General features: G+C 43.5%; 1 protein-coding gene across 8 annotated transcripts in view; it reads left to right on the top strand.

The window, feature by feature from the left end:
• PTPN13 (protein tyrosine phosphatase non-receptor type 13) overlaps positions 1-12469 on the top strand; it is a 192425-nt gene that overhangs the window by 116726 nt on the left and 63230 nt on the right. For all 8 annotated transcript variants that reach the window (XM_044303829.1, XM_044303821.1, XM_044303805.1 and 5 more), the window contains 4 exons: positions 405-567; positions 1405-1828; positions 3824-3921; positions 8736-8792. In XM_044303829.1, the coding sequence (XP_044159764.1) occupies positions 405-567; positions 1405-1828; positions 3824-3921; positions 8736-8792 (742 nt within the window). The remainder of the gene's footprint in view (positions 1-404; positions 568-1404; positions 1829-3823; positions 3922-8735; positions 8793-12469) is intronic.

Here is a 12469-nt window from a genome sequence, read left to right as displayed (position 1 = left end):
CCACTCCTCAGCACTGCTTCCAAAGCCTGGTGTTTTTCCTGTATCCACTTCTCTATAGAGGGTTTGTTTGATTCTAGTTCTACTCAGCATGGAACAAGAATTTGAGAACATCTTTTTGTTTTGTTTTTTAATATAATTGGCTATTTTTCTGTATATTCTGCACAACAGGTAAACTGCAGTTTGCTTTCTCTCTTGCTTTTTTATTGTTTCATCTTTTTTTCCAAGATTATGCAGTAAACAAAGTACAGAAACGAGGGACAATTTCTTTTTTAAAACATTTTGAGGCAGAATTTTAGGCTTGTTGAAATCGGGTACACACTCGGCACATATGCAAGCTTTTAATGTTCTTTAGACCAAACATGACACATTGAATCGTAATTTCCTCTTCTATATTTTGGCTGCAGAAGAAAAAAATAAGTTTGCAGAACACTTCAGATGGAATCAAACATGTTTTCCAAACGGACAGCAGTAAGACCTGCCAGTACCTCCTCCACCTCTGCTCTTCCCAGCACAAGTTCCAGCTACAAATGAGAGCCAGACAAAGCAGTCAGGAGACACAAGATATTGGTAATATTAACACAGCCTTTCACCATTCCCTCTGGTTAGTCATCAAGCCCAGCAGAAAAAAAAGAAATCACAAAATTTGTAATTTAACTGTAATGGCAGCCAATATGGTTGTCACCCAGCTTTTTCAGTAACACTTGCATGTCTAAAAATGACTGAATATAATTGTTCACAAGTTGGCTTGAAGGGGGTGTTTCACAAAGTCAACCCTTTAAAAAAAAAAAAAAAAATTTATAGTAATGAGCCCTGTGATTAACAGATCACGAGGTCCAGCTTCTCTAAAAGCCCTTTTACGGGGGATGGGAAAAGGGGCAATTATTGGGAGATTAGTGTTCATATGAATGGCGATCACATCTTTTATGTGGCACATAGAAATAATTGTCACCAAGAGATTGCCCTGTGTAAACAGGAATGCGGTGTTGGCAAACAATGAATCTGTTTGGGGATAAGCGATCACAGTAGCTTAATGGTCAGGCAGTTGGGTATGTTCAGTTCGTTCCTGATGATGAACATTTAGCCCATGTAAAAAATACAAAACTTAAGTCTCAGCTGGTAGAAACTTAATATGATCATACATGACCTCAACTGTTGCCCATAGAAGGGAAATGTAGAATTTAAGGCTATCTATTAAGAAAAATGGCTGATGTTTTTACTCAACTGCTATCATAGTGGGAGGCCCTAGGCGGGGGTCCCACTCTCTAACCTCCATATGCTCTAATTAGGGAAGGCCTATGGACAGGTTTTCTTGTCATGAGTCAGCCATGGGAGGAAGTATTCTTCAGGGGGAAAAATTATAAATTACTGTTTAAATGTGACCATCAGTCTTGTTTTGATTTTTAGAGAGAACATCCTTGTGGAGCTTGAACATCCAGGCAGAATCTCTCCGTGGACTTGGCATAGCTAGGGCAATCAGTACAACTAGCCTGGCAAGCAATACTTTGAATAGGATGGCCATAAGACCTGTATCTATCCAGCCTGACCTTCTGAAAAGACTCTCTTGCTCTGATTTGTCAGCTCTTCAAACACATCTAGGAAATGGACCCAAGGACAGACAGACTAAGAATCCCTGGGAAGACCGGCCTCGAGTTATTAGCAAATCTTATCATGACCTCAGTCAAGTTTCTCAGTCTCCACAAAGGAGGATGCTTAATACTAGGATGGAGAGTCCCCCTAATACACTGGAAGAATTGATGAGCCAGGCATCTTTTCATTATATGGCAAAGTCTGATACAGAGTCAGTGACTGGATTTGGGAAACTTAATGAGTAGGTTATATTTACTTTTTATTTACTTCTTGAGTGCTGTAAGAAACCATAGTGACTTGAGGAAATGTATAAAAACCACTCCATTTAGGGGTCCTCAGGTTCAAAGTTACGACCCAAGTAATGAACAGAAACTTTAAGGGGCACATTTATGAAGACCGATGTTTTAGACGCCGGGCTTAAAGGGGTTATCCAACTCCTATAATGACCCCCTTAATGCCTGGGCCCCTCACACTGGTTATACTTACCAAGCTTCCCGCCACCCGCTACGCTTCTGATCCCTGCACGGCCACCACTGCATCTCCCCATCTCACAGATCAAAACATCCGGCGACAGGGAGCAGCCAATAGCATGCCACAATGGGGACGAGCTTCCCTAGCATCGCTTGTGACTCTAGGGAGGCTCGTCGCCGTCTGCTATTGGCTGTACCTTCGGTCATAAATGACCCCCTAAGCCTAGAAATGAATGAAAGTGAACTGAAGAAAATTTGCCTACACTGTTTCAGTCTATATGATTTTCTTCATGTTATACATATACACTGATGTTAATTTCCTCATCATATACATTTTAGGCTGAACGGTGTAGAAATTCAGTATTGGGCCTCGTTCACATTTGTATGTGAATATTTGTTCTTTAGCTCACCGTGGGTGGATTATGCTGTGCATGTCAGAAAATCTACATGCAGAATCAAATACGTTAACACCTCAAATTTATTTCTATTCTGCTCCATTATAGTTCATGGACTGTAATGGAGTCCTTCAAGTTTCCGCCATGCAACACGCTACGTTGCTGGATAAAATAGTACAGCATACTGCACTGTTTTGTCCCACATCTTTTATGGAATCTGCGAAGGAGGCCCCTAGTGGAGCTTCCGGCACAGATGTGAACACTGCCTAACACAGACTTTGTATTCTGTGCTTACTCACTGTATAAGTACAGTATACAGTGAGTAAGCACACAAATATGAATGACTGTTCTCTTACTGCAGGGAAAGCAGATGTGGGGAGAGCTCCATCTATAGTCAATTACCTTTACAGTTGAAGACAGGTGTGATCTTAGGTTAGTGAGAAGAAGGTAGGAATGTGGGTGATCATAGTGGTACATTTAAAATAATTATTTACGGTTTATGGTTCTGATTGCAGTATGGGATAGGATAAAACAGGAGTAGGACATTTATATTTTTTTACACTTTATTTTATTAATTGTTGACATAGGCATGTCTTGAAGAGTTCAATAGTTTTAGAAAGTATGTATGAGAGAGATAGACAAATAGTATGAAGCCCTTTCTGAAATACACGCACAGTACTGAGCAGAAGATTTTCTGTGCACAGTGAGGCTACTTTCACACTAGCGCTTGATCGGATCCGTTCTGAACGGATCCGATCATATTAATGCAGATGGAGGCTCCGTTCAGTACGGATCCGTCTGCATTAATAACTTAGAAAATTTTCTAAGTGCGCAAGATGCCTGAGCGGATCCGTTCAGACTTTCAATGTAAAGTCAATGGGGGACGGATCCGCTTGAAGATTGAGCCATATGGTGTCATCTTCAAGCGGATCCGTTCCCATTGACTTACATTGTAAGTCTGAACGGATCCGCTCGCCTCCGCACGGCCAGGCGGACAGCTGAACGCTGCAAGCAGCGTTCAGCTGTCCGCCTGTCCATGCGGAGGCGAGCGGAGCGGAGGCTGAACGCCGCCAGACTGATTTAGTCTGAGCGGATCCGCTCCATTCAGACTGCATCAGGGCTGGACGGAGGCGTTCGGGTCCGCTCGTGAGCTTCTTCAAACGGAGTTCACGAGCGGACCGACGAACGCTAGTGTGAAACTAGCCTGATTTTGGTGTACGGTGCCTCCAAAACCATCCATCTGCTGTAAGAAGCTGGAGAAACACTTGCTGAGTTAATTAATTTATATGTTAAACTGTCGTCTTTTTTATTTTTTATTTTTTTTGTGAAGCAAAGTAATCAACATATATTTTCTCCTTTTGTTTGGTTAAGGTCAAAATCATTCTCTGGAATTAATAGGAACCTTGATTTGCGGAAACCTGAATCAGACTCCTCATCTATGGATGATAGTGGTCATGCCTATGTTGTAGGTCAGTATATGGTCCTGTTTGAAAGAGGTCATGTTGTAGGTAGAGTAGATTTGTTTGTTTTAACATTGCCAGACAATTACATTGTTTTCTTCTGGTTTTTGCTTTCGAAGACTTTCAGCCCAGTTTATAAGACACCAGTATTAATAAAGTTAATAAATGCTGAGCTTGATTTCTTCACTTTTAAAGTCTCAAAAACAGAAGTGGATCATTAATGGAAGATAATTTGACTCGTAGATGGTCTTCAAAAATCACAGAAATATCTTGAATCTGTAGCTTTTACTTTTAGGGATCATGTACACGGCTGTAAGTGTTTTGCAGTCCACAAATCGCGGATCCACAAAACCCAAATCCCGGACAAGTTCATGCCAATATTTTTTTTTTTTTATTATTATTTTTTTCTCATTCAAGGTTTTTATTGAATTTTCAGAGAAAACAATGACAGAAATGCGTAGTGAAATATACAATACTAAGCAATGAGTTTAGGACAATCAGAATACAATATCAGCAGTTCAAACCACCAGGGGTGCAACCCCTAAAACAATAGGAACAGTGTATAGAAAATGAAGCAAAAAATGTCAGGAAACATTAGAAACAACAGAAAAGAAACAAGAGGGAGAGAGGTGGGGGAGGGAAGGCAGGGTACAGACAAGTGCGCTTGCTACAGATGGGCATCCCGGAACTCGCTCCACGCCTTTGTGTAACGGGCAACGTCCAGCGGGGTGATAAAGAGCAATTTCCTCTAACCACTCCTTTAGTAAGGGGGGGGGGGAGGTGATTTCTAATGACGGGGGATAACCGTTTTTGCAGCTTGAAGCATATATTTCAGAAGGGAGGTCTTAAAAGCTGGGATAGTCAGGTCAAGGATGGACAACAAGAGGGATTCAGGAGTGTTCGGTATAGGAATCCCGGTCACTGTCTGTGTGATTTTGTGTACCAAGTCCCAGAAAGGACGCAGGGTGAGGCATTGCCACCAGACATGGATCATGGTGCCTTCCTCTGACAGACATCTCCAGCATCTATCGGATACAGACGGGAACCATTTATGTAAAAGAGTGGGCACCCTGTACCACCTGGAGAGCACCTTGTAGTTTGTTTCCTGCGCCTTTGTGGAAATCAGCGCCTTGTGGGTCAGAAAGAAAGCTCTCTTCCACTGAGAAGGAGTGAGTTGGATGTCTAAGTCGCGTTCCCAGGCTTGGCAAAAGGGGGGAAGGTGGGAAGAGTGTTGCAGTATGAGCAGGTTATATATAGTGCAGATGTCCCTTATGAAGATTCAGGGCAGCACTCCTTGTAAAGTAGCTGTTGGGTGCCAGCGGTATTGCACCTTACCAAAGCGATGATTCACAAAAAAAAGTGCAGATGTCCCTAAATACCGCCGATGGGGCTAAGCACATTTGTTCAAACGCAGTAAGGGCTCTAGACAGAACATGGGTTTTGCGCATGGATGAGTAGATGTGTTGAAGTTGGAGGTACTCAAAAGTGTGTCTAGGGCGAGTAGCAGAAGGTTCTATTAGCCGATTAAGGGATTTTAAAGATGACCCGCTAAGGACGTGTCTACAGTCCGGCAGAACAACCCCCCTGACTCCTTGGACCTAGTCAGTATTTTTTATATTTCGTCCGTGGCCTGCCTGAGGCCCACAAAAACCGCGTAAAGCATCGTTTCAACTGCAACCAGTAGGTTGACGGCAATCGGATAGAGATGGTCTGCAGGAGGTACAGCAGCTTTGGCAGCAAGTTCATCTTCAGGATACTGACCCTGCCGAACCATGAAAAGTTGCGGCGATGCCAGATCCGCCTGGAACAGCTGGAGAAGTGGAGAGAAGTTCATCTGAAAGACCTGGGAGAGGTTCGCCGAGACTTTTATGTCGAGATACTTTATTCCCGCGGGCAGCCAGGTGAAAGGGAACGAGGATTTAAGGGAGGAAACTAATTCCTGAGACAAGGAGACGTTCAGGGCCTCGGACTTGGACATATTTATTTTAAGTTTGTCTATTCGCTGAAACCAGTGAGTTTGCGGAGTAAGGACGGGAGCGCAATACGTGGGTTGGTTATGTACAATAAAAGGTCATCCGCAAAGGCTGCACATTTATGCTCCACGCTACCTATCTTGACTCCAGCAATATCCGGATTTTCACGGATAGAAGCAAGGAGGTGCTCCATCACTAATACATATAGGAGGGGGGATAGCGGGCAGCCTTGACACGTGCCATTGCGGATGAGGAAGGGAGGGGAGTATGTGCCATTGATCTTAACGCGAGCAGAGAGTTGGTGGTATAGACTGAAGATTTTCCCCATGAAGTCCGGGCCTATCCCCAATCCTGAAAGGGCAGTTCGAATCGCTTGCCAGGAAACTCGATCAAAGGCTTTTTCCGCGTCAAGGGATAAGATCATAAGGGGGGTGTTGGTAGATTTCGTGTGGTGGACGATGTCTAGTGTTCTGAGGGTGTTATCACGGGCTTCCCACCCGGAGGTAAAGCCTACCTGGTCAGGGTGTATCAAAAAGGGCAGGAACGTATTTAGTCTGTTGGCAAGCAGTTTGGCGAATAACTTAAGGTCCACATTCAGCAAAGAAATGGGACGATAGCTGGCGCAGAGATGTGGGTTGTTGTCTGGCTTGGGGATGACTGCAATGTGGGCCATGGTAGATTGCGCCGGAAAAGGGCATCCAGAGGACACCGCATTGAAGACCTTCAATAGAAAGGGAGTGAGGGGAGCCAAAAAAGACTTATAGAAACTGGCGGTAAATCCATCAGGACCTAGGCTCTTACCACCTGGTAAGGATTTGATCACGCCCTGTAACTCCTTTTCTGTGAACGGGGCCTCCAAGCTGGCACTTTGTTCAGTAGACAATTTAGGGCCACGAGATAGTTAATCGGGGGTCAGGTCAACCTCCGCATCATGGGGGCAATCGGGAGTAAAAAGAGTGGAAGGAAGAGGCTATTTCCTCATTAGTGTGCACCATATGGCCCGTTGGATTTTTGACAGCAGGGACATGGAAAGCGGCAATATGGCCTCTGAGAGCCCTCGCAAGCAGGCGTCCGCATTTATTGCCATACTCGTAAAATTTACTGCGACAGGTTTGGATCATCCGTTTGTAGGACGCTTCCAGAAGGCGTCGCGCGTCCATGCGCGTGTTCTGAAGGTCACAAAGGACGGACTGAGAAAGGGCTCGCTTATGAAGGAGCTCTAAAGATGCAACCTTCTGCAGAGCAGTCTTCAGAGTAATGGCCTTTTCCTTTTAAAGATGGGTGCCATGCTTGACGAGAATCCCACGGAGGACACATTTTAGGGCCTCCCATTGCATGGGGAGGGAGGTTGGGTCTGAGGCATGGTCAGAAAGAAAGTTGGCTACAGTGGTGTGGAGGTCCGCAGCACATACTGCGTCTAGGAGAAGGGACTCATTTAACCGCCAGGTCCATTCGTTTGTAGCTGAGGAAGGGAGTGTCAGGGAACAGAAAACCGGGGCATGGTCAGACCAAAGGATATTGCCGATTGACGTGGAAACCAGCCACAAGAGGGCGGGTTGCTGGACAAGGATATAATCGATTTTGCTATATGAGGAGTGGGGAGCTGAAATAAAGGTGTAATCTCTATCTGCAGGATGGTGAATGCGCCTTGGGTCATACAGTTGTACTTGGAGCAGTGCTCTTTTCACCTTTTTGATGGCAGCATAAGAGAGGGAGGCCCTACCTGAGGAATTGTCGAGAGTGAGATTAAGGTCACCGCAGAACACGAGCGTTCCACGAATCAGGGGCAGGACCTTGTCCACTAAATTTGTGATAAAGGGGACCTGATGGCAATTAGGGGCATAAGCGAGAAGGGTGAATTCCCGTCCGCCTATAAGAAGTGTGAGGATCAAGTATCGCAATCCCAGCACCTGGTGAGCCAGAGATTTGTGGATCGCTATGGCGACTCCTTTAGATTTGCTCTCAGCGTTATTCGCGAGGTGCCAGGACGTGTAGTGCCTGTGGCGGATGGTAGGGGCCTTACGTTCTTTGAAGTGGGTCTCTTGGAAACATGTAATCTGTGCCCTTTGGCGGTGGAAGTGATGGAGGACCTAGGATCTTTTCTCAGGAGTGTTGAGGCCTTTTGCGTTAAACAACGCAATCTTGAGTGGAGTCATATCTGTAGCAAAGGGAAAAAAAACAAGGAACAAGGGGAAGGATGGACGAACAAGGGAAGAGGGAGAAAAGAAAAGGAAAAGTAGGAGACGAAAGAAAGAAGACAATAGATAGTTAACTACCCGGATCAACCAGATTAAAAGAGACAGTCGCTAGGGATCAACCAATCCCCAGAGGGTGTCACAGCAATATTTATTTTTTAACTTCTGTAGAAATGTCCTAAGCTAGTCCGCAAAACAGAGAAGAATTGGAAATGTTCTTTTGTTTTCTGAATATTTTCCTTTTAAATAAAACTGGGCTGATTTATTCACAAGCTTGTTTTTGTTTTTTGTTTTTTGTTTTTCCTGTTAATTTGTCAGAAATTATTTGCAGCTTTTTCTTTGCTAAAAAAAAACCCTCAGTGGCAAACAAAGTCCTGCATGCAAAGTTCCTTTTCACAGTAAAGGCAGATTCTTTTTGAAGTTCTGTGCATTTCACCTTTTACCTAAGCTTCTGAGTAGATACAGCCCATAATTACTATTTTATTACTCTCATGATTTTCTCTAGTTGATGGCTCATTCATTCATGTAGTAGCGTGACCCGACAGGCTTGAATTGACAATTGCTTACTTTCGCCAGTTTGATGATTCTTATAGGTATCTTGTTATAGCACTCTTTTTCTTAAGGTGACGTCAAGGATATGTGTTCTCTGTTGCAGGTGTCAGTATGCATAGTCTCGGAACTCCTTCTTCACCCAACCTTTACAAAGGAAATGGTAAGTGATTGAGAAATCATTTGGCAGGGTGCTGAGATACTGTGTCATCAAAACAGTCCCTGGGTCCGAACAGGCATTTAGGAGGTGGCACCATGTCATGATGAGGGATTTTCAGATCCCCAAAAGGCAGTCTATAAAATTTGGCAATTATGGGGAAAAGTTGGATTTAGGAGGAGATCTTGGCAATTAAGAACATCATAATTCCTCGTTCACAAACTGCTTTGACCCATACTAACACACCTGGCGCTTGGCTGCACCCTCTAGTTGATATATTGTGAGAAACCTCTTACACATCAGTGAGTCTGCTGGTGACTTTTGGAGCAGACGAGAACTGTAGGAGTACGTACAAGCTAAAACTTGACACAGGCTAGGTAACCTCTTCACAGGAACTACAAAACATTCCTGCATTTATTAGGATCATATAAACAGATTGAAAGGGAAAAAGCAACAGGTAATAGCTAGAACAGGTAATAGCTAACTGAGGAAATGCAAAATAATTAGCTAATAAAAGAGAGAGTACGACAAAGCAATATATCTGAGTGTAACAGTATTTATGTCCGTCTCCCATTTTGAAATTGGTATATACAGGGACATTTCTTGAATCTTGCCCCCAATCTTCTGACGTTCAAAAAAAATCCTGTCCCGGTGGTGGGATGGCAGATAATTACCTAAATCAGAGGACAGATTCCATCTAGGACATTTCATAATCATATCCTTTCCTCCATTATATGGTGTCTATCCAAAAGTGACAACAGTAACTATACAGTAACATGAAAACGTGAAAAAAAAATCATATTGTGCCGCAGTGGTTGCCAACTGGTGACCCTGGGGCTGCAAAAGGCCCCTGCCTCTTTTTTCCGTATGTGTACAGTACACAGCTCTATGCTTACGCTCTCCTTCCCTGCATAGATATACTACTTTGTATCACATAGAGGATGAGGGTTCCTTGTGCCACATATCAAACACGGAGGTTAACATTTTAGGTAGATTTATCATAACTGGTGTAAAGTAGAACTGGCTTACTTGCCCCTAGCAACCAATCAGATTCCACCTTTTATTTTTCAGAGCTCCTCTGGACAATAAGAGATTAAATCTGATTGGTTTCTATGGGCAAGTAAGCCAGTTCTACTTTACACCAGTTTTGATAAATCTTTCCCTTTTTGAGTTTTCTGCATAGTGAACAGCATATACAGAAATGACTAAACATGCACACAAGTGGTAGATTTATTAAAACTGATGTAAAGGAAAACTGGCTTAGTTGTCCATAGCAGCCAATCAGATTCCACCTTTCATTTTTCAGAGCCCCTTTTGAAAATGAAAGGTGGAATCTGATTGGTTGGTATGGACAACTAAGCCAGTTTTCCTTTAAACCAATTTTGATAAATTTCCCCCTTTAAGTTCTCTCCCAGATTATACATAGGGCAACAATGCTTGTTCAGAAACCTCCTTAATGCAAACAGTAGCACTCTGGATGTAATGTGCGGCTCTTAGGCCCCTTGCAGACGAGCGTGTCCGCAAACCCGCGCGAGTAGGTACCCACTTGCAGTCAGTTTTGACTGCCATTGCATTCCATTGCTCAGTTTTTATCACGCGTGTGTAATGCGTTTTGCACGCGCATGATAAAAAACTGACTGTGGAACCCAGACCCGAACTTCTTCACAGAAGTTCAGGTTTGGGTTCAAGGTTGTGTAGATTGTATTATTTTCCCTTATAACCATGTTATAAGGGAAAATAATACATTCTGAATACAGAATACATAGTAAAATAGGGCTGGAGGGGTTAAAAAAAATATATATTTAACTCACCTTAATCCACTTGTTCGCGCAGCCGGCATCTCTTCTGTCTTGTTCTGTGAGGAATAGGACCTTTGATGACGTCCCTACGCACATCACATGGTCAGTCACATGATCCATCACCATGGTGATGGATCATGTGACGGACCATGTGATGTGCGTAGGGACGTCATCAAAGGTCCTATTCCTCACAGAACAAGACAGAAGAGATGCCGGCTGCGCGAACAAGTGGATTAAGGTGAATTAACCCCATTCATTTCTATGGGGCCTGCGTTACACGAAAAACACACAAAGAGGAGCATGCTGCGATTTTCGCGCATCACTCGCCGCTCATGTGCAAAGCCCCATAGAGATGAATGGGTCCGGATTCAGTGCGGGTGCAATGCGTTCACCTCACGCATTGCACCCGTGCGGAAATCTCGCCCGTGTGAAAGGGGCCTTGGGTAGCATCGCAGGCTGCAACCCTGGCTCTGATAATGGGGTTTCCTGACAACCAATGTTCTGGAAAACTGCAGAATATGAAATGATGAGCAGTATGTACATGTACAGCTGGCAGTTACCTATTTATTTAGCCATTCGGTACATGATTACCAGATTCCATTTTGAACAGCTTGCCCACAAATAACTGTCAAGCTGGAAAACCAAAAATGGAAGCCTCCTATTTTATTTTACGGCACTGGCAAAATTCCTCCATTTTATGGATAATCTGTACTTTTTTGGACAGCTGGCGGTGCTCAGCCAGCACTTGGTTGGTTGTGAATATACTGTACTTCAAATATGCTCTGCACATGTCCCTTATATCACCCTTTAAGTAATTTATGGTAATGATAGGAATAGCTTTATCCTTTCAAAACAAACTTCAATACTGTGAACTTCTGGAACTGCAGAGATCAGCACTTCCTGTTAACGGCAGGAATATTTATTTTCTTCATATGGTAAATGTATAGGACTAAGCATTAAACCTTGAAGAGTCTCTCTAATATACTGAAATCCCTCCAAAAGACCACCTCTTTGAGAAGACCACCCTCTTTTCAACTAGAGTCCTGTGGGCCAGAAAACTAAAATGTTTTCACGTTACACCCACAAACTTAAATGTATTTTATTGGGATTGTGATGTGTATTTGAAAATAAGATTATACATGGTTTTCTAAATTTTCTAAAAGTGTGGTGTGCATTTGTATTCAGCCCCCCCTGAGTCATTACTTTGTTGGACCACCTTTCGCTGCAATTACAGCTGCAAGCCTTTTGGGGTATGTCTCTTTGCTCATCTAGAGGCTGAAATCTTTGCAAAATAGCCCAAAATCAGTCAGATTGGATGGAGAGCGTCTGTGAACCGCAATTTTAAAGTCTTGCCACAGATTCTCAATGGGATTTAGGTCTGGACTTTGACTGGGCCATTCTAACACATGAATATGCTTTCATCTAAACCACTCCAATGTAGATTTGGCTGTATGTTTAGGGTTGTTGTCCTGCTAGAAGGTGAACCTCAGTCTTAAGTCTTTTGCCGCCTCTTCAAGGTTTTCCTCCAGGATTGACCTGTACTTAGCTCCATCTATCTTCCCATCAACTGGGATCAGTTTAGGGTTGAGCGATATACCGGTATCAGCAATATACAGCGATATAAAAAAAACGGTGATATGGCGATATCGCCGTTTCCTAATAACCGCACTATTTAATGATGTCATAGGAGCGGTGGCATGTGTGCTGACTGCTTCTAAAATGTCCGCTTCCTGCCACCTGCTTACGTTCCCTGGTCACTGGCCTCTGCTTCCTGCATTACTACTAGCGCACGGAGGCCTGAACATTGCTGCAGGGGCGAGCAGGCTTTTATTTTTTATTTTTTCACTTTATATAAACCTGTCATGAACTACCACACAAGTCTGA

This window comes from Bufo gargarizans, chromosome 1 (assembly GCF_014858855.1).
Source record: "Bufo gargarizans isolate SCDJY-AF-19 chromosome 1, ASM1485885v1, whole genome shotgun sequence".
NCBI lineage: Eukaryota > Metazoa > Chordata > Amphibia > Anura > Bufonidae > Bufo > Bufo gargarizans.
The sequence above is the reverse complement of the archived record's forward strand: the minus strand, read 5'-3'. Positions and strand labels throughout refer to the sequence as shown.